Source organism: Orbilia oligospora (assembly GCF_000225545.1).
Source record: "Orbilia oligospora ATCC 24927 unplaced genomic scaffold scaffold00081, whole genome shotgun sequence".
Taxonomy (NCBI): Eukaryota; Fungi; Ascomycota; class Orbiliomycetes; order Orbiliales; family Orbiliaceae; genus Orbilia; species Orbilia oligospora.
The window spans coordinates 322,393-349,082 of NW_011645638.1; the positions used below are offsets into that span (position 1 = coordinate 322,393).

General features: G+C 44.7%; 11 protein-coding genes across 11 annotated transcripts; 8 read left to right on the forward strand and 3 right to left on the reverse strand.

The window, feature by feature from the left end:
• Nucleotides 1–486: 486 nt before the first annotated feature.
• AOL_s00081g92 (uncharacterized protein) lies at nt 487–5,462 on the forward strand (the record flags this gene model as incomplete). The annotated part of the gene is made up of 3 exons (XM_011124910.1): nt 487–518; nt 598–687; nt 773–5,462. The coding sequence occupies 3 exons, from the start codon at nt 487–489 to the stop codon at nt 5,460–5,462; spliced, it is 4,812 nt and encodes a 1,603-aa protein (XP_011123212.1).
• A 2,011-nt stretch (nt 5,463–7,473) lies between these two features.
• On the forward strand, nt 7,474–11,453 carry AOL_s00081g93 (uncharacterized protein; the record flags this gene model as incomplete). The annotated part of the gene is made up of 7 exons (XM_011124911.1): nt 7,474–7,817; nt 7,910–8,144; nt 8,235–8,294; nt 8,376–8,663; nt 8,747–9,002; nt 9,078–9,222; nt 9,299–11,453. 7 exons carry the CDS (start codon nt 7,474–7,476, stop codon nt 11,451–11,453), a joined length of 3,483 nt encoding a protein of 1,160 aa, XP_011123213.1.
• Nucleotides 11,454–12,379: 926 nt separating this feature from the next.
• AOL_s00081g94 (uncharacterized protein) lies at nt 12,380–12,698 on the forward strand (the record flags this gene model as incomplete). Its single annotated transcript, XM_011124912.1, has 2 exons — nt 12,380–12,565; nt 12,636–12,698. The coding sequence occupies 2 exons, from the start codon at nt 12,380–12,382 to the stop codon at nt 12,696–12,698; spliced, it is 249 nt and encodes an 82-aa protein (XP_011123214.1).
• Nucleotides 12,699–14,037: 1,339 nt separating this feature from the next.
• AOL_s00081g95 (uncharacterized protein) lies at nt 14,038–15,442 on the forward strand (the record flags this gene model as incomplete). Its single annotated transcript, XM_011124913.1, has 4 exons — nt 14,038–14,046; nt 14,114–14,221; nt 14,289–14,967; nt 15,051–15,442. The coding sequence occupies 4 exons, from the start codon at nt 14,038–14,040 to the stop codon at nt 15,440–15,442; spliced, it is 1,188 nt and encodes a 395-aa protein (XP_011123215.1).
• A 683-nt stretch (nt 15,443–16,125) lies between these two features.
• Nucleotides 16,126–17,327, reverse strand: AOL_s00081g96 (uncharacterized protein; the record flags this gene model as incomplete). Its single annotated transcript, XM_011124914.1, has 3 exons — nt 16,126–16,224; nt 16,292–16,898; nt 17,311–17,327. The coding sequence occupies 3 exons, from the start codon at nt 17,325–17,327 to the stop codon at nt 16,126–16,128; spliced, it is 723 nt and encodes a 240-aa protein (XP_011123216.1).
• A 615-nt stretch (nt 17,328–17,942) lies between these two features.
• On the forward strand, nt 17,943–19,362 carry AOL_s00081g97 (uncharacterized protein; the record flags this gene model as incomplete). Its single annotated transcript, XM_011124915.1, has 4 exons — nt 17,943–18,205; nt 18,365–18,408; nt 18,499–19,204; nt 19,281–19,362. 4 exons carry the CDS (start codon nt 17,943–17,945, stop codon nt 19,360–19,362), a joined length of 1,095 nt encoding a protein of 364 aa, XP_011123217.1.
• A 372-nt stretch (nt 19,363–19,734) lies between these two features.
• Nucleotides 19,735–20,238, reverse strand: AOL_s00081g98 (uncharacterized protein; the record flags this gene model as incomplete). The annotated part of the gene is made up of 1 exon (XM_011124916.1): nt 19,735–20,238. The coding sequence occupies one exon, from the start codon at nt 20,236–20,238 to the stop codon at nt 19,735–19,737; it is 504 nt and encodes a 167-aa protein (XP_011123218.1).
• A 1,740-nt stretch (nt 20,239–21,978) lies between these two features.
• Nucleotides 21,979–23,089, reverse strand: AOL_s00081g99 (uncharacterized protein; the record flags this gene model as incomplete). Its single annotated transcript, XM_011124917.1, has 3 exons — nt 21,979–22,050; nt 22,127–22,946; nt 23,019–23,089. The coding sequence occupies 3 exons, from the start codon at nt 23,087–23,089 to the stop codon at nt 21,979–21,981; spliced, it is 963 nt and encodes a 320-aa protein (XP_011123219.1).
• Nucleotides 23,090–23,514: 425 nt separating this feature from the next.
• Nucleotides 23,515–23,941, forward strand: AOL_s00081g100 (uncharacterized protein; the record flags this gene model as incomplete). The annotated part of the gene is made up of 2 exons (XM_011124918.1): nt 23,515–23,766; nt 23,831–23,941. The coding sequence occupies 2 exons, from the start codon at nt 23,515–23,517 to the stop codon at nt 23,939–23,941; spliced, it is 363 nt and encodes a 120-aa protein (XP_011123220.1).
• A 1,080-nt stretch (nt 23,942–25,021) lies between these two features.
• AOL_s00081g101 (uncharacterized protein) lies at nt 25,022–25,522 on the forward strand (the record flags this gene model as incomplete). The annotated part of the gene is made up of 2 exons (XM_011124919.1): nt 25,022–25,124; nt 25,233–25,522. 2 exons carry the CDS (start codon nt 25,022–25,024, stop codon nt 25,520–25,522), a joined length of 393 nt encoding a protein of 130 aa, XP_011123221.1.
• A 494-nt stretch (nt 25,523–26,016) lies between these two features.
• AOL_s00081g102 (uncharacterized protein) lies at nt 26,017–26,595 on the forward strand (the record flags this gene model as incomplete). Its single annotated transcript, XM_011124920.1, has 2 exons — nt 26,017–26,212; nt 26,324–26,595. 2 exons carry the CDS (start codon nt 26,017–26,019, stop codon nt 26,593–26,595), a joined length of 468 nt encoding a protein of 155 aa, XP_011123222.1.
• Nucleotides 26,596–26,690: the final 95 nt, after the last annotated feature.

Consider the following 26,690-nt stretch of genomic DNA (forward strand, 5'->3'; position numbering starts at 1 on the left):
AAGATCCACTCAAGCTCCGAACCAGCTGTTTGCGGAACGATTGGCTCCCACTTCCCTGCGAGTTTTGTCCCTGAATCCAAGTCACAAGTACAGTACTTCCCAAGTCTGGCTCGTCGCCACGCCCCACGCCCAAACCGGAAGACGAACTTGGTTCACTTTTGCTGAGAGAATTATCGAGCAACGAGAGGTCCGTTCGCCTAGCTACGGCAGCAGCTCCTTTCCCTTCTGCGAGTCAACCCAACCCAACCCATAGCAAATAGTCCTGTACACCTTGCATCACGGACAAGGTGCAATTGCAGTTAAGAGTAAAAAGTGAGGAGGCGTGTGGGCGAAAACGGAACTAATTAGAATTAATTAGTAAAGGAGGTCGACCAGGAGAAACCCTTGATAAGCTTCTAATTGAGAGAGTGGTTTCCCTTTCTCTCAAATCTCCCTCCATATCCCAAAGACCTTCGAAAGGAGGTATTTGGATCCAACTGCTCCATCATGTCGTCCTCGGATGACAAGCTACCGACGTCGTACGTGCCTTCGCCTCGCATATAGGAATTGGAAGTTTCCTTGGCAACATAGTGATACTAATCGTCTCGGTATCGATAGGACCCTGGCGCGGAGCTTCTCCGCACAGTTGAACGACATATTCTTACTCGACGACGTTCTATTGACAAAAGAGAAAGAGGTTGACCAGAAGTATGCATACTTTTATTGACACAATTGCCTAAGATATGATGAATAAATGACCCAACTAACATTCCCTCCTTCCCTCCCCTCACAGGAAACTTCAGCTCACTCAACAAAATGCTGAGCTTGATGCCCTTGAAGCCAGGCTGAAGGCAGCTGAAGCATTACTGGCAAAACAAAACAAGCGCATGTCCCTGATATCAGATTCTGCTCCTACACCGGCAAACACTGAAGTCGGTAACCCCCTCTCACCCGGCTCAAGCACAAGGCGGCGGAACCCTATTCCACTCTTTCAAGATCCCTCGGCAGATACCGAGACAGGGGTGGATCGGGCACAGGACATAGCCGATGGTTCTACGCCCGAGCCGCCAAAAAAAGATGATCCGGTAGCGCTACAAGCGCCTCGTGCGCTGCCGGTATTGAGTCGAGAAATCGAGGCTCGTGAAGAAGAGGAAGAAAGAAAGAGTAACCAGGAAGAACGGTGGGGAGGAGGGTGGGGAGGAGGTGGTGGAAGATTAGAAGGACCGGGGAGTTATGATGGGGGGAATGATAGAGATGATATAGGGGCACCAAGCAATACCTCACTTTTTACGTCGACATTTGCAAACCCCGATGTACCGAAAAAAGATAAAATCCAATTTACTAGTTTACTTGAGAAGGGCCTGCCGAAATTAAGTGAAGGACAGGGGCAATTCTTTGCGCAAGCCGACGCGGCGCAGCGCCAGCAACAGTACCAGACAACCCTCCCGACGGCATCCCAAGATGAATATATGTATGGAAATAGAACATCCGAACCCGAAAACGCGGAAACGTTAACATCTGAAGAACCTCGCAACAGCGGCGCCCCTTCCGCAACATCTGCTTCTATAAACGGACAAAACCTCCCAATTACGGTTAAACCGGATGAGGACGGAGATGAAGTGGCCACAGGGGACCTGATTGATCAGTATGGCTACTACGACAGTGAGCCCGAGCCTGAAGAAGAAGAACCGGGGCTCCAAAATACTTCTGCTAGCATTGGGAATACCCACGCGACACAGCCAATTGTGCCCACTCCTCATGTTTCACAGACTGCAGTTTCTGTTACCCGTCCCAATCGGTCGGACTCCCTGGCCAGCCCTGTCAGGTACAGCTCTACCGTGGGTTCTGCTGTTGGCTCTGCTGGCCAGACTCCAGACACTCAGGAGAGCACCAGTACGAAATATATCGTCGATGACGGATTCTTTACTCGTCCAAGAAGAGCACCCACCGTCACCGAATCAGAATTGCCACCATTGCCAGGCCAGACTCCTGACATTCCTAAGCGTAAACCAGTCAGGGGTTCGGAAGACTCTTCGAGACCGGAAATTTCCTTATTGACAACGGACCGACCGCCAACTCCGCCGTCCAAAGCTCCACGAAGCATTGTCAATCCTATTCCATACGATTACAATACCTCGCATATATCTGTTGCCACAAATTACACAGACAACCGGACTATCCCTTCGATGTCTTCAACGGACTCAACGCATGGCGAGAAACCGTTACCCCCTACGTCCCCCTCCGAACCTACTCTCGATGTTCCCGCTCGAGAGTCGGTAACCGAGCGAGGGTTCGGAGGGCTCCTGAAAATGAAGAAATCATTACAAGGATTGAGGAAGAAGGCTCAAGCGGCGTCGTCACCAATATCACCAACCGGTGATCAGAGAAGCTTTTCGACAGGAGCCCTTGGTCACTACCCGTCTTCTGATCCAAGGCCCAAGGATGAGCCGCCGCTGCCGCCAATACCGCCTGAGAAGTTGAACGCTGCCACACCAGTTCCTGCTATCCCAGTTCAGTATCGTGCATCACCACCGCCGCAGACGCCGCAAACACCATCTCAATACATGCCGCCACCAGCTCCTCAATCAGACCTATTTGATCGAATCCAGGCATCTCTTCCCAACCAGCAACAAGAAGAATCGTCACCGCGAAGATTTGAGGCAAAGCACAAGAAGGCTGTTGAGGCAATTGCCAAGTTCTCCGGCAAGATGTCTGCATTGAGAGCACTCAGAAAAAAGGAGGCCAAGGAGGACTCACCACCACCACCACCACCACCCATTCAATCATCCCAAGAGCCGCCATTAGCAGACTGGGAAATCGAACAACGTACCAATGCGAAACAAAACCCCTACGGCCACCCCATAAGCCCGCCTCAAACCGCATCTCTCAATGCTGCGCCACAGAATACCTACCCCATAGCAGCCCAGACTTGGAAGTCGCAGTCGAGTGGGTACTCTGTAAACGGTTACGTAAATGGCCAGACCCCGATTAGCCCGCCGCAAGAGCCCCTGAGTGACGATGCGTTCCCAGTGGCCCCTGCCAAGTTGACAGAAGAGGCTCCACCGCCTACACCCGCCAAGTACGAGCTGCCACTACCAAGGAGGCTTGAGAGCATTTCGATGGATCCGCCAGGTACTCCTGAGAAACCAGACCCGACGTCTTCTGTTGAAAAATCATCGCCGGAGAGACCAAAAACTTCTTCATCTAGAGGACTTTCAATATTTCCAAGTTCGTCAACGACAAAACCTTCAGTATCGATAGAAATGGCGCCGCCTGCACCACCGAAAGAACCAGAGCTACCCCCTCCACCACCCCAGAAGTCGCAAACATTTATACCTACACCTTTCAAGCCATTAGCACTAGAGTTATCAGCATCGAGCAGTCTGTCAGTAGAGAAACCTCAACCAAGCCCTGGATTGGCACCACCAGCTAGCCCTGGATTTGCTCCAGGACGAGGAGGCAGGACAGAGACATATTCGTTCCTTGGAGACTATTACTTTGGAGATAGCCAGGATGGAGACGATCAGGCTGGACAGCTTGCCAATAGCTCATCATTACAGCAACACCAACAGGCACCGCCGGAAAGAGATGCTGTTACGGGGCTCCCGAATATTAACAGAAACGAGTCTGGTGATAAGTTGAACTTCAGGATACAGTCATTCGCTCCCTTTACATTAGGAGACGACTTCTCAAGCGGGTTCTCATTCGATGATACACGGCCCACACCTATGGCTGATTCCAAGTCCGCTCCTAATCAAATATCTACACCAATTCCTCCCCCAACATCAGCTCCACCGTCAACAGCATTACCAGATATTCCAGTTGCCCCAGCCAAGGCTGAGCGAAGATCCCCCGCCGTCCCAGAGTCTATTCCGGAACATACACAAGCTCCAACGTCGTTACCCGAAGTTCCAAAGACAGTACAACGGGTACCTTCAAAGCCAGAACTGCGTGATAAACACCCTGCACCGCTTCAAACCGTCGCTCATAGATCAATCCTTTCATCGTCAATGCTAACCGGTAGAGAAAGCTCTGGATCTCCGTCGTTGCCTATGAAGGATATCCCAGAGGAAGGGCCATACCCTTCAACAAAATCGCCGCCGAGCGCAACGAGTGTACCGGGTCCGGCTCCTAACTCAACGGGTCCGGTGCCTCAAACCAATAAAGCTGGTTACGCCAGCGGTGTTTCCAGCGTGAGATCAAGCAGTGGTTATACAGAGTCTCCAAGCGCAACATCATCGAGGACATCTTTGTCTTCTGGAACCAACGGTCCGACAAACGGAGTGGCAACGCCTACACCTCGGATCCCAAGCGGCGAACAGGGACCATATCCAGCTAGAAACTCATCATCACAAGGACACCCCCAACGCCCGCCTTCCCAGGAAACGGTTGTAGACCGAAGAATCCAATCAGGTGCCCCTAATATGCCACCTTCCGCTCGCCCGCACAGTAATATGCACCCGTCCGGACCTCCCCATGGTATGCCACCACAAGGCATGCCGCCCCGCGGGCGAATGCCGGGTCCACCGCCACCAGGCGCCACACCAGAATTAAGAGGTAGGCCAGGGTTTCGCCCTCCTCCCGGCGGCGGTCCAATGGGTCCCGGTTATCCACCCCGTTCTGCATCTCCAGCCTTTAGCGAACGCTCCATGCGTCCCCCTCGAGGTCCTCCGCCACCTCGTTCCGCGTCACCCGCATTCTCGGAGCGAAGGGGTCCTCCACCACCCCGTAGCTCCTCGCCAGCATTCAGTATGCGCGGAGACCCACGTATGCGAGGTCCACCACCACCACATCACGGCCGTAAACGTTCAAATTCAATGGAAATCCTAGATTTCGCTGTAGATTTTGAGCTTCCAGGCTCAGCTCTTCGATTTGAGGCCAAAGAAGCAGATGCATCTCGTCGTGCAAGGAGTGAATCACAAGGATTCGGCGGTCGAGGTCCTCCACCTGGCTCATTCCGCGGACGAGCAGAATCACCTGGTCCGCGTGAGGGATTTAGAAGTGGAAGTAGGGCTGGGAGTCGTGGGCCACCGGGTGTGCCACCACATATGAATGGGGCTGGAAGTAGACCTGGTAGTCGGACACAATCACCGTTTAGACACCCTCCTGTCTCTCACAATTTCAACGGGATGCCACCTCGTAGACCGCCCGGTAGTAGAAGGAACTCTGGAGGAAGCAATGCTGGTGGCGGTAGACGACCGTCGATGTCGGAAGCAGAGTTGGATATTGCACTGGGTGTTGGACAGATCCCGGGCATGGAAAGGAAGTATAGACCTCCACCGCAGATGAGAGGTGGAAGGCCGCCACCAGGGCCCATGCCGCCACATATGCCGCAGGGCGGTGGTGGTGGAAGGGGGTTGAAGAGTTTAAATTCTAATGGCTCTGGGGTTACATATCCTGGTCTAGACGATGGATTCGGAATGATGGATGGAGGTGGAAGGATGCCTACACCTGCAATGCCACGACGAGAAGAGATGGCTTGATTATTTTTTTGATATTCGGTTTCAAATTTGGGGTTTTGCGTATATACTTTAATTCATCGTTCGTTTCTTCTTTTTTCCCGTGATTTCCGGTATTTTCATTTTATTTATACAGTTTATCAAGCCTAGCCTAGCACCTTTACACCACTCCAAAGCTCAGGTTCCTTCATGATGGGTTTTCTTTCGTTTTGATTTTATTTCCTCGTTTGATTCTTTGCGGATGTCCAGATGATTGGGTTTACTTCCTTTTTAATGTAAAATAGGCGCGCCTGGTGCTGTATCTAGAGATCATATCCATTCATTTCAATGAACGACCACTAAAATTTACCAGCGCAGACATTTCATTCTTGCAGAGGGATCGAGTGTATTAATTTAGGTAGCTCCTTGGTAATCCTACATGACGCTTGGCTAACTTTATACAGGCGGAAATAGAGGCCTCGGGGTTACTCTGGACCGCTGCGATATTTCCTTTTCCTCGCCTTCATCCCGCCATCGAAACCCCTCGTCTTCCAGTAATTCCACACAAGCAACCCAAAAAATATAACTCCCAAAAGAAATAAAACGAAGAGGACCAAAATCATACAAAAAACTGCAAACCAAAAGGATATAATCGCCATATCCCTCTGAATATCCTCACTTTGTTCGAACTCCATCCCCGCAAGACCAACTTGCATCGCAGAAAGAACAACAGATATATATAGAAATGATATCGCCACCCATTTGAAATTTGTGGAGAAGAAGGAACCGTATTTATCGTAACTGAGAAAAAAGCCCCGAAGGACACCTAGACGGAATCGAAAAATTATATTTAACCGGTCGAGTCGTAGATCGCCGTACCAAAACCGTCCTTCGAATTCTTCGACACATATCTTTTCGAGAATTTCGGATGCGAGGGCAACCCAATCTGGCCAAGATATTTCCCGTTCAATTTCCAACCCAGATAATAAACCGCTTTGTCGTGCTACCAGAAGGTCACTGGGATATCTAATAAGTTTTGCATAAGATAGTAACATCCATCGTGCAGCGCTATGGACTTCGGAAGGCGTAATGGCTTCGATGAAGAAATTGCGGTTGAGTAAGAAAGGTGGCAGCGGTTTGATATATACGGCACCGCCGCCCCAAACGAGATGGAGATCCGCCTGTTCGGTTGCAAGAATCTGTCTGCGCAAGGAGATATGTCGGTTTAGGGCAGACACATTACCTGGCAGACCCGCCCAGAATAATGATGTGGATATTTTGTGAAATCGAGAGAAGTTTAGTTCTTTTTTTACGTATTCTTCAAGACTTTGAGTGTGAAGAATTGCGGGAATGGGCAAATTGGAAGATCCAGTGCAGCTATTCTGGTTGAATATAGTTAGATCTAGAACTCAATACTTTTTTTTTGAAAAATAAAATCAATCAATCAATCATGAGGATATACTGAAGACGGGTTAAAGCATGGGTCGTTTAGCTGGGACGAACTTGTGGTAATATTCGCTGTGCGGTTTCTAAGCTATATGGTACTTCGAGCATCGCTGCTAGCGCTATAGCTTCAATTAGATCAAGAAAAACGGAGAATGAGTGCCGATAGTAGCGGTCAACTACTTAATTAATATTTGCATATCCACATGCTTTAAATTTCCAAGCCAACATGTGCTTTATGATTTGAGGATCCATGGATCAAAAATGCCTTGCTTGGCCAACCAGGCTAGCAGATGCATGATCGGGCTTGTGTAGTACTTAGTTTTTACCCCGCCGCTTAGCCTTACCTGCAACAGTCAGCCGCCATTCCTGTGCCACTCAACCGCTCGAGCTTTATCGTTTTTACGATCTTTATAGCTTTAGGATTTTGAATTCTACACCAGTTTTCAATTTGACAAGAAAGTCTCGAGATTTGTTTTATTCGCCTTCAAATTCAGAACTTGAAGATATATATTATAGAACTTTTCTTCTTATTCGTAGTTTCATAATATTTACTATTCAATATACATATCTACTCGATGTAACTTTTTTGCATGTTTAATTGACAATCAAAATGCCTCCGTTAGGCTCTCTCACAGTTCGCATATCCAACCTACCACCATCCATATCCCAAGAAAAGGTTGTCGCTACAGCAAGGTCAAAATTCTCCGAATATATTTCTGAGGGCGACTCTTTGAAATGTCTCAAGTCATTAATAACCCCCAATCCAAATGATGCTGGAAAGACGCAAGTCGCCGTTGTGACACTAGATAGGCCTCTCCCAACACTCTTCAGCGACAAGGGTGACGAAGAGACCTTATCTTTCGATTTTGACGGTGATTGTCATATTGTTACGATTGACCGACATTTTCGGGGACTCACTTGTCTTCATAATGGGGGCGCAATTGAAGCAGTCGAGTAAGTTCAAAGTCCCAAGTATTTTAAGCTCCTCCGAGCATGTTGATATGATATCGAACGCAGAGGTTAATAGTAGCTTGATAATGTTATAGCCTTATTTTCGTTACAGGTCTTGCGGGACATGCATATGGCTCTTGGAAGGCGTCTGGAAAGACTACTATGTGGATTGAAGATTTTCTGATTAAAGAGAATTTCAAAGATCAATTTCGAGTTCTCGTTTATGGCTATAATTCGATGCTAGTGAAGAGCACATCGGTAGCGGGAATATCGGATTTTGCACACACTTTCCTCGCAGTTGTTGCTAGGGCTCGGACACTGGACAAGAATGTATGAAGATATGGTTTGAGAAAGGCCTAGATCTAAAGTTTTAATTTGCCTTTTTTTTCTTTTCCTTCTAACTGAATAGCTGCTTTGTAGAGCCAGGGAAGGAAGATCATATTCTTTGGGCATAGTTTGGGCGGTCTCGTGGTGAAGGAGGTGAGTGATATCTACAGATTTAGCCCCCAGTATTTATCAATATATACTTGTAGTCGGTACTGATGCTTATAATTGGTCTAGGCTATATGCACAGCTGCCTCCGTGGGACCAGGGAATCCGGGTTACTATGATATTCTCCGAAGTACGTCTGCAGCATTTTTCTTTGGCGTCCCAAATAGTGGTATTCGGGTTGAAGAATGGAAGTATATGGTGCAAGGTCAACCGAACTGGGATCTTATTCACGATCTTCGTCCCGAATCTACATACTTACGCCTTCTACACGAACACTTCCGTGGGTTTGTAAGGGAGAAACTGGCCAGATTTCGGATTGTTACGATTCTGGAAACAAGGGAAACGGAAACTGTTAAGGTAATTGCTATGTCATTAAGTGCTTATCGCGCGTTGCAATGTTATCTCTTGAGTTAGAAGCTCACGAAAGATGGCCCTCCTAGGAAGTTAACGGGGTCTGGAAGCGAGCTGGTGAAACGAAGCTTATGGTTCCTCGCTCATCTGCTTTATCAAATATAAATGAAGCCCCGGACGACATACTACTGCGAGACGCTGACCACAGCGGCGTTGCCAAATTCAGCTCATCAAACGACCCAGAATACGAGCTCCTAAAGGAGAGGATAGAAAAATATGTTTACGAAGCTCAGCAGGTCATCGAGGAGACGAGCGAATCTGGGACAACAGATATCACTAAACTGGGTACGAGGCTCTCGCCGAAAAGAGTCATTTTCTCATGGTAGAAGTACAAGCTAACTAATTGTTTTATATATCTAGAAAAGAGATATTTTGATGTACCTTATTCGAGAAATCCCGGATATGTTCAAAGGAAGGACATTTCGCTCAAACTGGAAGAGCTTCTGTTACAAAAGAACGAAGACGAACAAATTAAAGTTGCAATATGTGCGCTTGGAGGGGCTGGGTACGATTCATGCAAAGTCAACTGCTGTAGCATATCTATTCCATGCACTAGAACTAACGCTTCTCAATTCCTTCAGAAAGACACAGGTTCTTTTAAACTTTGCCTACCAGAGCCGTGAAAACCATCATGTTTTCTGGCTGTACGGCTCATCACTTGAGCTCATCGAAGCCGGGCTTGTAAAGGTTGCGGCAACTGTTGGTTTGTCCAAGGGTGGCCTCGAAGCAGAAAAGATATGTCTTATGCTCAAGGATTGGTTGGATTCCGAGGTTTCTGGCAACTGGATTCTTCTGGTTGATGCTGTGGATTCCTTGGACGAAACCCTTACAGCAGGTATTCAAAAGTACCTACCGAGCAAGCGAGGCACGATTATCTTTACGACACGGAATAGGGATATCACCGGCAGGCTTGTTTATCCAGGATACTGTCTCGAACTAAGTGAAGGAATGACAACAGATGAGGCACTTGCGACATTCAGGCCTTACGGTGACCAAGACATCAATACCGACGACCAAGAATCTGTAATGATTTTACTAGAAGAGCTGGAGTTTTTCCCGTTGGCAATAGCTCAGGCAGCTGGATACCTACGCAAGACAGGAATACGGGTTAACGAGTATCGTGAAAGACTACGAAAACATGATTTCAAGCTATTATCACAACAGCCCACCGACCAAATCGGTGGACCAAGTCCCGAGGCGGTTATGAAAACCTGGGATATATCGTATCAGCATATAAAAGAACGAAATAGCTCCGCTACAAAACTTCTGGAGGTTCTATCACTCCTCGCTTACCAGGAAATATCAATGTCTCTTTTCATCTTTGAGACGGATAACCCCATGTCAACGCTCGATATTGAAGATGAAATTGACTTTGATAACGCTGTCTCAGAGTTATTATCGTTTAACCTCGTATATTCCTTTCGGTCAGCAACCGGTGAAAGTACATTCAAACTTCACCGTCTCGTCAGTCTCTGGACGAGACATCTCATAAAAGATCGACTCGACACAAAAACAGCGGCTCTTGATGTTGTTAGATTGAAGTTCCCAGACCCAGTACAGGCTACACTCCAGGAGTGCTCCAAACTTGCTTTACACGTGGAAACAATACTCAAAAACGTTGCGCAAGATTCAGAACTTGGGAAAACGCCACCGGGGTTGAAAAACCGTTATGCCGACTATCTTCACTACTCTTGCCAATTTTCGACTGCGGATACATTTTATCGGGAATCCTTTGAATACTACGAGAAGGCATTGGGCAAAGATCACTACGTTCCGAATCAAATCGCCACCAAACTCGCATGGAATCTCATGAAGCTGGGTAAACACGGCGAAGCACGAGAGTGGCTTCAGCGCGTTCTATCCAATCTGAAACCCTCAACTAAGCAAATGGCAGAAACACATGCCGATGCCCTCCAAAGGATGGGGTATAGTTACTGTAGTCAGGATCAAGATTTCAACAAGGGTCTCGAATATTATCATCAGGCTTTGAAAGAGTATACCAAAACCTTTGGCGAAAACTACCAAGCCACTCTCGAGGTAACCAGCTTGATAGGAAGCGCATACGGTGGACTCGGCCGGTTTGACGAAGCTCTACAGTTTTGTAAGCGTGCTCAATCTGGGCTGGAACTGCACCTAGGCAGCGACCATGAGAATACGATATTAAACTCTGCGCGCATGGCAGCGATCTACTACAAGCAAGGAAAATACAACGAAGCATTAGAGTGGCAGCAACAGTGTCTGGAGTACTACGAAAAAACATTTGGAAAAACCCACAATATCACATTATTGATGCTTGATAGCATTGGTCTAAGCTTGCAAAAGCTTGAGAGGTTTGAAGAGGCTCTAGAATCCCACCAGCGGGCTCTCACGGGTCAGATAGAAGTCCTAGGTCCATTACACCCGGAGACTCTTATTTCCACTTGCAACATAGGCTCTGTTTACTTCACACGAGAAGAATATAGGGAAGCTCTGGAAAAGTTTGAATATGTTGTTATAACGGGACAAACGGCGCTGCCTGCAGGCCACGGCTTGGTATATCATGCAGTCAGGATGGTAGCTCAGTCTTACGAAAAATTGAGCGAGGATGTACCTGAAAAGTTCAAGGAACTTCTAAATTTAGCTGGTGGCCCTTATGGCAATATGCCTGTCCAACCGCCACCAGAAATACGGTTGGACACAAATGAGCGGGTGCGACGGCGCGATAAGGTTACTGGTTATTTCAAACGGTGGAGGTAGAACTTAGCTTTTTCTTCGTTCGACTGACTATGCATTTGGCCTAGCTAAGCGCCGTTGAATTCCAGTATACTAATTGTGCTTCCGGCCTCTAATTACAAACCTCTATCATATAAGTCATGGTTAAGATTAGTTTGGTATTGCAGATGCGGTCCCAAAGTGTATTCATAGTAGTGTAGCATCAAGCCACCCTGGAATTCTCTTGGGTGGGACTCGGTGCGAGACAAAGTGTTAGGACCGATATGATATATATTCGTGATGTTCACGCACTAATGGTCCACTGGTCTCGAGTTTTAAGATCTAACAGACAGTGATAATATAATATCCAGGCTGCCAGAACATCTCAATTTTGTCACTCCATGAGCTAAATAATATATGTATATCAATCATAGAAGACGTGGTCAACAGCTCATGAGTGTGGACATAGCCTGGTACTTCGATTACTCGCCCAGGCCACAATAGGAGATTTCGAATTCATTTAAAGTAATTTTCTCTCAAGGGGGGCCTTTAACTCGATAGGATAACCGCTTGTTTCTTTCTTAACTTAAGGCCGGGATATAATTGTTGGTATGATCTTGCAGTCGCTTTGTGGAAGGCATTTGGCATCGAGGCATCGAGCTCGAGGCACCTGCAGCTGGGGCCCTTCGAATTCCCTCCGCATGCATGAGGCTAACTATTCGATGTTCGATGTTGCATTCTGATGGCTCATGTGTTGCAAGCTCTTGCCACCCATTGTCGCACAAAGACCTTCAAATAGCTCCCCAGATGATTCACAAATTTTTAACCTCATCATCAAAGCCCCACCATTCCATCGACCACTCCACGGACCCCGCCATTTCTCGAGCCATAACCCCCACCGAACTCCACCGTTCTCTTTAATAACTTCTGCTTTTACACTGAGCAACTGATACAAAATTTCCAAAAAAAAAATGGAGGAATCAATCTACGACGAAATTGAAATCGAGGACATGACCTACGACCCCACCCTCCAAATCTTCCACTACCCTTGTCCCTGTGGCGACCGTTTTGAAATCGCTATTGGAGATCTACGAGAAGGCGAGGATATTGCTGTTTGTCCTGGGTGTAGTTTGATGATTAGAGTTATCTTTGAAGTGGTGAGTACCTTTCCATCTCTTTTGCCTCGGTAGTGGGGATGTAGTGGCTAATCATTGTGGGTCACTTTAGGAGGATTTGGATAAGAATACTGGAGCTGGAGGGATGGGAGGGATGGTTGCTGTTAAGGCTTGAAGAGGAAAAGAAGGAGTTTGAGATCTAGAGGTGCAGATTGTTTGAAGAAGGAGTTTGGGAGTCGATGCTCGAGGCTCGATACTACAGGCATAAACGATATCGAACGGCTCGGCCTAGTAGCCGTATTCTACTAGAAGACACTAAGGACGTTAACGACCCAAATACTGGCGACCAGGCTTGGAGATTCTGGCCCGACTCGACTGTTGAGGGATTGAGAGACCGACGAATCAGCTATCCACGACACGGAGGGCTTGTTATATCTTCATAGAAACTCCCAAAGCTAGATACATCGACCCCGACCTCACCAGATCCCTATCGCTGAACCCATTGCTGGTGGCCACCTACCCAAATTACTATCCGAGAGCGGTGCTATGGCTCGAATTATTCTGAGGAACGATATTCGACATCTCAGCTATTGGTGGACGTTATCTATCACATAATAGGGCGTGGTATGGGCAGCGAGGGTCTCATTACCAGAGGAAGACCTTTCTACGGTTATAGAGGATAACTTAAAAAGGATTATACGGTTTCGGGGCAGGAAGGTTCTTCCACTAGTGTCTCACCTAGGTCTGTAGAGAAAGAGATATATCATCATACTCCTACCTATGTTTGGAGATATTTACTAGTAGTCGAAGTGTTCTACGGGACCGAAAATGGTTTACACAATTCAAGAGATCATGCTTTAATTTAAATTGCATTATCATATCCAATTAAATAGGTAGCACGATAGCATAATATAACAAAAAAATCTAGCGTCATACGTCCACACGCCTCCACCAGCCGATGAACCCTCAAGCCGTCAACTAAAAGTACCTTTATAACCCACAAACGTTAGCACAAACCCCTCGCAATGCCAAAGATGTGAATGAATATGTAATAAAATCGAAAGAATAGTTGTAAAATATCAGACTGTTGAGCTTGATCTTTTTAATTTCCCTTAACGTCATCTCAGAGTACTACCTCTGTTCAGGTTATGTGGGTGAAAATTTGTTCATCATGATAAAACCATCGAACTAGGATACATATATATATGCATGTGTGTATACGACAAAGCGTTAAAGAAAGCATTGAGTACTTACGATAGGTTTCTACTGGTGGTATGTAGAATTGAATAGTTTTTTTTGTTTCGCGATGCCAGATGGGATGAAGAGGAAGAGAAAGAGAGTGTGAAAGAGTGAACAGGAAAAAAAAAGTTCCTTCGCGAAATTTTAACGACAAAGCCACCCCTGTCACAAAAGCTCTTGGCATTCAGAACCCACTTTCCCATATCACCACTTTCTAATACTAGTCGGAAGGCCTCGTCATTGCATTCCAACTCGACATCCACAACTTCATCAAAATGGCCAGCGTAAGCTTCCTACTCTTCAAGCGATACTACCCACCTATATGACTAACGAATATAATACTACCAACAGCACGGCGTCCCCCGGTCCTCTACCACCGTTCGAACCCCTCAAGCCATCCAAGCCGATCTTCTCAAAATCGAAGCTTACAACAATTTAGTCTCCGAAGTCCAAGCTCTCGTATATATATCCCCCCATTTTCTATATATTCATCTATCTTTTTTTAACATCAGATAACTAATACAAGCGTTTTCCCTCAGTCCAGAAATCAAAGCACACTTATTCCCCCACTTCCTTATCGACCACATCATCCCTTCTGACCCAAAACCCGGAGTTTAACACAATATGGAACTTTCGACGACGGATAGTTTTACATTTACTACTACCCACTTCTTCGTCCTCTCCAACATTAAAAGATGATAACGATCAAGAAAACGACAAACTCTCCCTCCTATCCTCGGAACTAAACTTCCTCTTCCCGTTGCTCCAAAAATTCCCAAAATGCTATTGGATCTGGAACTACCGTGTCTTCATCCTACAAACCGCTTCGACGAATTTATCTTTACAAACGGCGTTGAAGCTGTGGAAATCGGAAATGGGGCTGGTTAATAAGATGCTTTCGAGGGATTCGAGAAATTTTCATGGGTGGGGGTATAGACGGTATATTGTCCAGAATATTGAGACATTGCAAAAGGATATAAACAAGGAAACGACGAAAGAAAAAGAAGAAGGGGAAGGAGAAGAAGGAGTAGATGGGGAAGAAGAGGAGGAAAGTCTGGCAGAACAGGAATTCGCGTATACGACTACAATGTACGGGAAGGATTTATCGAATTTCTCGGCATGGCACAATAGGAGTAAACTCATTCCAAGGGTATTGAGTGAACGTGGAGCTACTATTGAAGAAAGAAGGACGTTTTTGGATGGTGGTATGTTCTTTTCTCTCTCTCTGGTATATCCTTGATTCGAATTATTCCAAAAAAATACTAATACTTTAAGGATAAACCAAAAGAACTGGGAGAAATGCAAACAGCAGTCTACACAGACCCTTACGACCAAAGCATCCAACTCTACAACCACTGGCTCCTCCTCGAATCCTGTTCTTCAAAACAAACAACCTCAACAAGTCCAGTATTTTCACTTACTAACTCTCAAAAATTGGAAACTCTATCACGGACGTTGGAATGGATGAGGGAGTTATTAGATGAAGAACCGGATTGTAGGTTGTTACTCGAGGAAATGATTTTTGTCGGTAGTCTATTTCGAGACCTTGATGAAACAGAAGAAGAAGAAGACGTTGACAGGGAAGAGATCAAACGGGATATGCAGAGTTGGTTGGAGAAGCTGATGGAGGTTGATCCCATGAGAGGCGGGCGGTGGAGGGAAATGCAGGAAAAACTGTAGGTGTTATCTTTTACTATCAAGGTGTATATTAACCTACCAAGTACCAAAAGTAGGTATCTGTTCTAGTCTTAAGCCTATTTACCGATTACCTTAAATGTACATACTAGTACGCATCACAATTTGGATCATCGTAATACCCATAATCACAATTTAAAACCGCAACATTGGATCACACTGGAGGAATGTTTTGCGTAGTCTTATTATTCAAAGAGCTTTAGTGGTGTTTTTGTTTGTTTGTGGTCATTCATTAAGAGAGTAAGAAAAAATGTGAAAAAAAAGAGTCAAAAAAAAGCATTTCCCATATATAACACAGTAGGAACGTAACATGGTGAGGTTTTGTAGGGGGTGGGAGAGCGACCGGGAAACACGTAATAAAAACACCGTATATGCCCTATAAGAAGACTTGACACAAAAAGGAAGAAGGTTGGTAGTAGGTTTCGTAGCGGTAGTAGTACTAGTAGAAGTAGTAGCAGTAGATGTAGATGGAGCAGTAGTAGTAGTAGTAGTAATGGTACTAATAGTGTAATTTTGCGTGAGTGATGGATATGTAACACGCGGATTTTCGATGGGGGTGGGGTATAAGTCCCGTCGAAATGGTGATAATGATGAAGAAAGGGGAAGAAAAGAAGGCTTGACAAGAGAAAAAAATGAGGAAACAAAAAAGTTTATGCATTTTTTTGCTTTTATTCTTTTCTCATCGAGCTGGCTCTTCTCTTGCGGATATCGGCCTTCTTGGCCTTCTCTTCCTGGACACGCTTGGCGAGGAGGCCAGCGTATTCGCTCTGTGATATGCATATTAGTAACATATCTTTTTACAAAAAGAAAAAAGACACGAGTGGATGAACTTACGGCAGCCTCCTTCTGAGCCTCCGAGCGTCTTCTCTTGAGTGCGATTCTGTGACGCTTCCTCTGCAGAGTCTGAGGAGTAACGAGACGCTGAATCTTAGGAGCCTTGGAGTATGGCTTCTTTCCCTCACCCTTTGGCTGAACCTCACGGTGAATGACGAACTTGCGGACATCATCCTCCTTGGTCAATCCGTAGAACTTACGGATCTTGGATGCTCTCTTTGGACCGAGGCGCTTTGGGTGGGTGGTGTCGGTCAAGCCGGGGATCTCAGCATCACCTTGCTTAACGATAGTCAAGGACATGACAGCGAGGTCGGATCCGACGATGCAGCCTCTGACGGATTTACGCTTGCGTTCACCGGTACGACGGGGGCGGTAGCAAGAGTGGCCCTTGGCGAGGAGGAGACGGACACGGGTTGGGTGCATGATACCCTGCTTCATTGGGAAACCTTGCTTGTCGTTTCCTCCGGTGATTTTGAAGATGTAGCCCTTGAATTCGTCGCCGACGCTGTCACCGGGGACTTCTTGGCCCATACGCTTCTCCATGAAGACACGGAGACGACGGTCATCGTCGATTTCGATGAGCTTCTGGGAGCCATTGGCTGGGTATCTGTTTTGACTTTTGTTAGTCTTTCTTCTTTCCTCTCCTGTTTTCAATCTGATCCATCAAAAATGCGAGTTCTATGGTCTTGATGTCTGTCCCTCCGTCGTTGACTTGATGGCTTGTTGAGATATCTTTCCATTCCGTCTCTTGTCTCTTCTGACATCAATATGCAGAAGTAGCACCATCCTCCCAATTTGTCGTCTTCAATTCCCAATCGTAGTATCCCATCCATCCAATCCATTATTGCAATCGCACGATCTCCGAGTATTCCCATCGATATCTCAACCAGCCATCTCATCAAAAATGAAAGACCAGAACCACCAAGACCTTCCTTCAACTCGAGTCCACATACACACGCACACACAGACACGGACACACAACAGCAACAAAAAAAAGAGAAGTAAAATCAGGAACGTACGCAATATTCAGCTTCATGTTGGGCTAAGCTGTGTCAGAAATGGATACGACGGGAAGAGGGGGATGTATGTCGGGGGGGTAGATCGTGAGGTTGTCGATGGTGTCGTGTCGATTGTTGTCGTATGGTATTATTAAAATTGGAAATTGAAGCAAGCACAGCTCTGTTTCTTTTGCCAATCCACTAAAATTTCGAGGTTTGACAAACTTTTGCTGAGTTGGGAACTGCGTTGACAAGGCAAAGTGACTGCGTCTTTCGGAAAGGGCTTAGGGTACTCTCCCATTTTGGGTAATTTTAAATTTGACAAACAGATTCTGTTGACAACACGGCAACACACGGATTTCTTGGCGGTCTGGTGCAGAACTTGGAAGGACTTCGAAGTACAACTACACTGAATCCGTGATATCATGGCTATAGAGAGTGCATCATGATAAAAATACTTAAACAGTCTATAGGATGTCCAATCTATATATCTATATGATATCCTTAGAGTACTGTACTATCGTATAATAATATAATAAACTATCAAATCGCTTGAACCATATGAACTCCAGAACTTTCTTCTCTCCTCTTCTTAACTTAGAACCTCGAGTCATCTTCAACCTATCTACGTATATACTTCATATGAGGACAAAATGGACAAGGCCAAATCTTCCAAAGCTCTTCGCACCCTCTTAGAGTCCTATGCCTCTCTAAACTACCCTCCAACATCTATAGAATACCTAAACGTCCCACCAACCCCTCTCGCATTCCACCAAATCGTCTCGAGGAACCGTCCGGTCATAATCCGTAATGCCATGACCGATTGGCCGGCATATACAACCAACAAATGGACACCAGAATACTTATCTTCTACAATGGGGGAGATGGAGGTTATTGTCGCAGAGACACCGAAAGGGTTGGTATTTAACTTTAACTCTTTTATAACTCTTTGATATCTACTTTGTATCAATTCTGTAGTATGCAATACAATGCAATGCCATACTTTGCTTTGAAGTACTCGAACTGGAAGGAAATGGCGGCTAATAAGCGACTCAACCCCCCCAAAATACCACAGCAACGCAGATTCTATTGTCACCCATGAAGGAACTCGATACTTCGGTATGCATCCTCATACCCCCCTCTCATAACCCCCCTTTTCTCCTTATAATCCCATTATCAAAACCTAATAAAATACATTAAATACACCAGTAAAACCCCATACAACGTCCTACCCCCTCACAACCTTCCTCTCCCTCCTAAAATCCACAACCACAGACCCCAATCCATCCACAGTCCTCTACGCCCAATCCCAAGATTCAAACCTCGCATCCGAATACTTTCCAATATCCCAGGATATCCCACCAACAATACCCTGGGCATCAATAGCCCTTTCTCAACGGTTACCGGATGCGACAAATATCTGGATAGGTAATCATCATAGTGTAAGTTCTTTACACAAAGACCCTTATCAGAATTTATACGGGGTTTTGTTGGGGACGAAGATATTTTACTTGGTTAGTCCGCTGGGTGTTGCTGGTGTTAAGGAGGAGAAGGTTAGGAGTGCTACTTATGTTAGGAATAGGGAGGGGTTTGATATTATTCCTGATTCTGTATCTTCTTCGAATAACTCGGACAAGGGGGGAGAGGAAGAAGAAGAACAGGAGGAGGAAGAAGAGGGAATGATAACTTGGCCCTCTATTTCCCTCGATGACTACTTTTCACTCCCGGAATCAGAACGTTCAACCCAAGTCGAAGATGTTTCTGATACAGATCCCTGGAAATGGACTAAACTATCCGCACCGATAAGAGTGGAGGTTAAAGCCGGGGAAATGTTGTATTTACCGGCCTTATGGTATCATCAAGTTGCTCAAACGGTTGATGAAGATGAAGGGGTTTGTGTCGCGGTTAATTACTGGTATGTCCTCGGCTATTCTATTTATTCCCTTTTGGTTTATTACTAGTTATTAGGTAGAGACACTAATGGTAAATAGGTATGATATGGACTTTTCTGGCCCATTTGTTTCGATGGTGAATTATGTCCGGGATATGACGGAAGTTGTTACGAACTCGTAACCATCCTTCATTCATAATATGAACTCATGACTATGATTTACGTATTTGCTGCGGTGGATGTAATTTAATGAAGTATGATAATATGAATTCGTTTCAATTGCAATTGCATGGATATCTTTAATCTATTGTACAAAAAAAAAAACTCAAAACAAGGGTATCTCGAGGCTCTAAAGCTCATCATCTTCATTCTCACTCCCGGTATCTTTCCAAGAGTACTTTATTTTCCAGCACAAACAAACCAAACGCCAAACAGCAAAACCTTTTTTTTTTTGAAATTTGTAGTTTTCAATTATTTTTCTGTTTTCTATTTTCCTCCTTTTTTTTTCTTTTTTTCTTTTCTCTTTCATTTGCATTTGAGGAAAGAAGAGTACTTTAGAAATTAACCAAAATATCTCCCAAAGCCCCCTCAACTCCACCAACTTCTCCAACCCACTCCTCATTCCACTCAGCCCCATCGAATCCCATGCCTCCAAGGGCACCATCTCTCTTCCATTTAACATATCCACAAGCAAATTGCTTCCTAACTCCCACAACTTCAACCAAACACCTCTCCAACTTCCCAGCATCATAAACTCTTCCATTCATCTTTTCATACTCCTTCCCCATCTTCCTAGCTTGAATGATAACCTTATCATCATTTTCTCCAAAGTCTTTTTCACCGGACTCGGTCAACGGCAAAGAGGACGAAGAGGAGACTCTTTGGGTGAAAGTTAGGAGGTGGGTATGAGAGAAGATTTTGAGGATTCTGGGGGAGAAGAGAGTTGAGAGGAGGAGTTCGTCTTCTTGGGAAAGGAGGGAGGTTTTGGATTGGAGCTTCTTCGAGGGGGAAGTAAGCTTTGTGAAGAGAGTGGAGAGTTTGGTGGTGACTGGAGACATCTTGACTTTTCCTTTCGAAGAAATGATAGTTCTTCTTGAAAGTGAAAGAATGTCGTTACTCGACGAATATCTGGAAGAATTCGGAGTAGTTATTCAATCTCAACGAGAGAGAGAGAATGTGTGTAAAAGTGTACAAATGAACGAATACAAATGAATGTAATGTTCAAATGTAAGTCGTAAGTAAGTAACGAACGTTAGGTAACGAACGTAAAAGAGCTTGAATATAGAATCCTCTTTAGAAGAGTGTAATTAGTACTTGAAGAAAGTAATAATAAAAAAAGATAAGAATCACTTCAGTAGACCGAATGAAGGTTCTTGAATCCTTGTTTCTTTCAGACGTACGTAGACTTTGTGAACAGTATGTAGTTCCTTGACTATAGGGAATTCTATGAGGAAGGGAAAAGAGGGAAAGAAGGAGAGAATCAAAGGAAGACCGGGGGGGCGGGGGGCCTTTTATACCCCTCCTACTGGCCTAGACTATGGGCTTTGCAGACGGGGGCATTTGGAAAAATCAAAGATTGTCGGGAGTAGACAATGATGGTGTAGTGAATACTGATGATCTTTGGATATTTTGAATTGGTGTAGATTCACCGGTGGTGCTATTTAAAGCGGGTTTTGGGGGTCTGGAACAACGTGGGATGGATGGATTGGGCAGTGAGGATGAGGATCTTTATTTTCGACGTGACATTTTGTTACGGATTGCCCATGACTCTTCGAAATTCATGAGGATTCATATATTATAGCAGCCATAGTAGAAATAGAAATTAAAAGATATTCAGGATCTGTTTTCAAAAGATCCATCTTGACTGTTGTAGTTTTTGGGTGGTTTGAACATGATAGTTCTGGTGAATGCGACATGGAAAATGCTGATAGTCTGATATATACGACATTGAAATTCGAGAAATCTGCAGCTGACGACTTTTGGCGCCATAAACACCCCTTAAACTAAAAGATTTACACCATTTGAAAATTAATGATAGTCTAGATTCACTTCTAATTGGGCCTTCTTTCTTTCTCTTTCTTCCAAGGGTAATAATTTAGGTCGGGTTCACTTAATCAATTGATCAACGGCTATCAGTGCAGTATCATGGTAAAATATGTTGATAGACCTCGGATCATGATTAGTGACCACTACTATAATGCACGCCCTAATTACCAGCATAGCACATTAATTATAAAATAAACGATAACTAATGATCCTCAGATTACTGGGAGAGCCGCTATGTTTATCATACATCATTAATACATAGATTAAAACAATAATTCACGTTGTTATGACTGTTCTTTGGCCAAGGAGGTCACGTCAATTCTCAAACCGGCGCCGCTTCATTGAATTTTTCATCCGAACTAATTCCTCGGAAATGGAGTCACCTTAAAGACAAAAAGCTTCTACGAAAGGATAATTTATGGACGATATGTGTTTGTATGCGTATGTATGCGTATGTGTGTCAATTAAGTGTATTAAAAACCCCATTCGCCAGTTAAACCCCAATCCATAGTTTTTCTTACAAACTATCCGGTATACCAAATACCAAAAAAAGAAATTACCTAACTTTTCCCTTCTTGTTTGGTCTCTTCCTCTTCCTCCTCCTCCTCCTCCTCCTCCTTGCCGTTAGTTTTGTCTCCTTTTTTCCCATCATGCTGCTCCTGTTTATCTTCAGTTTCTTCTACAATGGTTTTCGGAAGTTCTAACGGCGTAATTGAATCCTTTCTTGTCGCTGTATTCACAAACTCTCCGTACTACGAAGGAGTATGGCTGAATAAGAAGGAGACGGATTCGCCGTTATGTGTTCGTCTGCATGCCTCAGCCAGCTATTTTCAACTTAATTAGCTATTTTCTTCTTACATTTTAAAACTGATTTTGTTGAAAAGAGGGGGGGAAACATACTGTTGGCGAAATATCAATCGTATCCAGCTTTGGACACATCCTCTTCTTCTCTTCATGTGGCACCGTATTCGTCACCACCACTTTTGTGAGCTTGCTACCATTGATACTCTCGATTGCCTTACCGCTCAAGATTCCATGTGTGACTATGGCAACTACACATGCCGCTCCGTTGTCGATAAGTGTGTCAGCGGCTTTAACCAGAGTACCGCAGGTATCAGCCATATCGTCAACTAAGATTGCCGTCTTGTCCTTGACGTCACCGACGAGGGTCATTCGTGAAACTTCATTAGGACGGGTACGTTCTTTGTGAATCAAAGCGAACGAGAGATCCAAGCGGTCTGCAATTGCAGTTGCACGTTTTGCGCCACCGGCGTCCGGGGAGACGATAACCGCATTTTGAACATCAAAGTTCTCGCGGATGTAATGAAGAACCGAAGGTTCAGCATATAAATTATCCACGGGGACGTTGAAAAACCCTTGGATCTGACTTGCGTGTAAATCCATTGTGATGACATGATTACAACCGGCGGTTTGTAACATGTTGGCTACTAGCTTCGCGGAGATTGGAGCACGGGATTTATCCTTTTTATCTTGGCGAGCGTAAGGGAAGTTTGGGATTACAGCGGTGATTCGTCGGGCTGAGGCGGTTTTGCAGGCGTTGATCATAATTAGGAGTTCCATTAGGCCGTCGTTGATTTCGCCGGGGGCGGTGGATTGGAGAATGAAGACGTCCTCGTCTCGGACGGATTCACCGATTGTGACGGAGGTTTCTTGGTTGGAGTATTGGAGGACCATGATCTTGGTGAGTTCAGTGCCGAGTCTATCATTCATCTTTGTGGTTAGTTATATGATACTTTCTGTTTTGAGAAATTGGATAGTGGGGGGGATGTACCTCTGCGCCACCAAGCTGGCCAGCTCCGGATGACTGTTCCCAGTCAACAGCTTGATACTATTCGTCGCCATTTTTGTAAGAGTCGATAAGAGGAATTAGATAGTGTAGTAGTTTCTTCAGCCGGGTTTTGAACGAAGAGAAGGATCCTCTTCGGATGATTTCTGCTCGATGAGGGGTATCATGGAGTAAGAGAAGGGGAAGAGGAAGAGGAAGAAGAAGAGGGAAAGAGGTTTGAAGTTTCGGAACCGAAATTTTTGGGTTGTTGGATTTCTGTTTTCGGTCGGCGGCATTGCCCGCAGTTTTCACTTGGCGTCGGTCGAATTCTGGGACTAACCGCGATTTGGTTAGCTGCATATCCTTGTTAGACTCGACGACATCTTCAATTCACCAATTTATCGCGATAACTTCCCCAGATAACTTCAAACCCAGCGGGGAATCTGTTAAACAGAATAAAGAGGAGTAAGCCATAATCATGGATAAACCAATAATACCAAGCATGTCGTCGTCATCATCAACTCCCTACCACCACCCCCTCCTCCGCCGTTCCTGGCCTCCAGATCTTTCCAAAATGAGTCCAAGCGACCGATACCGTCTTGAAAGAAAGTACAAACGAAGAGTTCGGATAAGAGGTCAACATCCTGTCAATTGGATGAGGTTTACGGGGACTTTACAGTTATTGACTATCACCGTTTTACCGGCTTATATGGTCTTGATTATGGATTGGCCGATGGAACATCCTTTTGGGCCGGTATGTTCAATTTTGGTGACTTATTTATGTGAAAATGGGAAATAGCTGACTCTTTGGGAATTAGGTGAGGGAATGGATGTGGAAGAAGCTTGATGGGTTTAGAGGGGGTACTTTTGGGGGTAATTTGGAGAGAGGGAAGGCGACGGAGGAGAAGAGTGTACCTGGATCGCGATGAATTTTGGTTGACGTCTGATTATCCATCGTTGAGATATGGTTCAATCAACCCGAATCTGTGAGGCAGGGAAGTTATGGATGTCTTTGCTACTGGCAGTTGGAGGTATAACTCGAGGTTCGGCTTTAGTACCAGAGACTAGTATGGGATATACCTCCATGACGGCTCATATCCGGATATCCCATATATCTACCAGGAGGACGGAAGCAGGCTATTCTATAGAAATTGCCTTATTAAACCCGAACTGGTTTGGATCTTTCACTGTACATATATATACTATACACAACATAGTGCTGTACAATATTGCAATGTATCATATTATCATCTTGAATAGACGTCGGATGCCACGTCTTTGAGCTCTCCATAACTTTCCTTGAAGGCTTCAATTCGAATGGAATTGCCATTTATGTTTTAGTGCCGTCCATGGCCCTTATTTCATGGTAGCTGTCTAGCGTGGGGCTTCTAGGCTTCGACATTTCTATCCATGCTGCTAATTATAAAACCAATAACCATTGCCGCTAAATACTTTACACGATATAAATATATCTCTGAGCTTAATGACACTTTATGGTGTATCGAGTAGGTGGGAATATGTATAATTATAATGCTACCACACAGCATGTAGATTGCACACAAATCATACATGACACGGTTTAGATGGTGTCATCTGGACATTGGTCACGTAAATGAATATTAATACCGAGCTGAGATGCATCATGTCCATATATCGAAGTTAAACCCACCTCGTTCGTGATACAATTAGTTTCTTCTCCACCCACGTATCTATCATAAAACATCTGAACTCTAACTTTCCCATCAACTTCAGAAGCATTTATCATTCACGCCAACTGCCCTAAATCTTGCCCTCAAAGATTAATTCGATTCATTGACATTTACCATTCCCGCGATTTAAAGATACACACCGTATCTCATCATCAATACTCCACACTGGTGCCACTTCTCATCATCATTTACCTTAAATCCTTACTGCCATCACCCTATACATATAGATCGAGATCGAAATACAGAGCCCCACCACTTCTAAAGCCTAGTAACGCGCCCCTGCTCAGCTAGACTCAAAAAATGCAGTCAATTCTTCTCACATTTGGCCTCATGGTTGCGATGGCCAATCTCTATCTTTTCATTCGCTCCATTTTGGAATTAATTCATTCTATTGGCAGTCTAGGTGAGTTCTCTTTCGATCTTTTCTATTGTTATATTACTATTCTTGCTATAGACCATATATAAATATACTATATGAAACTAACGAATGCATATTTATGGGCCTCTCTAGTCACTGAGATCGAACAAATGTCAAATCGCGTAGAGCAATTGGAACGCGGGGTTTCTCGGTTGGCATTTACCCAGCTAGATTCTAGCGTCGTGCTTAACAGACTTGTGTTCAGGGACAAAGACAGGGACAGGTTTGGGTATAGAACTACTCAGGATATGAATGGGCCTTTGCGTGTGGGGAGTGGGCACGAAGACAGCGATGATGATTCCGACGACAGTTATATCTATGAGGAGTCCGAGGAAGTAGAGGAAGAATTTGAGGAGGATGACGAAGAGGAGATTGAGATTTAGGACAGTGGGTTTTTGAAAACGACGACAAGAAAGCTAAAATGGATCCATCGATCGCGCGCGAAAACTGACTTGATTTTTTTTTCAGTATTTTGTCTCTTCCTTTTTTTTACACTTATAGATAGTGACTAGTGTATGTAATACTATCGTTACGGGGCGTGTTTAGGTTTCAAAAGACCGGTACCTTCTACTTTTAAGCCAACGAGACTGCATAGCTATCTACCTCCCTCCATCTCTCATATATTCCTATCCCTCGCCATCTACGTCCCATATTAATCCCATTTCAGCCTGTTAAAGGTAGACGCTTTCATTCTTTTGGCCACAATCTAAATAAATCGATCAATGATATCTTCTTTATCAAATCATTAACACCTGCCCTATCAACTCTCGTACCGACATAATCGAAACCAATCTACGTTTACGAGACCAATATACCTTAATTATACCAAGTTGTATTGGAAGCCCAGGAAGTCGCCCTCCACTATCATCTAACAAAGATGTCAACGTTACAAATCATCGATATGATAATCACCTACATTTTCTTTGGAATCGTATTTATCTTCGTCATGGGTGTCGTTTTCAAGGTCATGAGTGTCATTTTAAAGATCATGAGTGTCATTATCAAGTTGACGAACTTCATTATCAGCTTGGTATCCTATGGCATCAGATATTACAATCACATCAACCGTATGGGTAAGCTTCCCTCCCTTTACTTTCTTTCATTCATTAACTGTAAGATTGAATTCACTCCACCTATCCATGACGGCTAAAATTGTGCTGATGATTTTATTTATAAAACTTTAGTTCATGACCTTCAAATGTCATTGTTTAGTATTGCTCAACAATTAGAACAACTAGAGAAGGATATGGCCCAATTGAAGGAGTCACACCTCATTACCACTGCAGTCTTCAACAAGCTAGTTACCAAGGAGAGGGAAAGGGAAATCTACGGGTCCGGTGGTGGTGGTGATGCCAGTGGAAATGGGGTTTGGCGTGCATATGCACAATTGGAAGGGGAATATAGCCAGATTGATAGTGGTGATGATTCCACCGATGAGACCTATGTCTACCAATAGTCGGGGTGTGTGACACCTAAGTACTTAATTGATACTGAACAATATGAAGGATACGGAAACACAGGCATTAAGAACGAAGAAAACGAAACAATGGC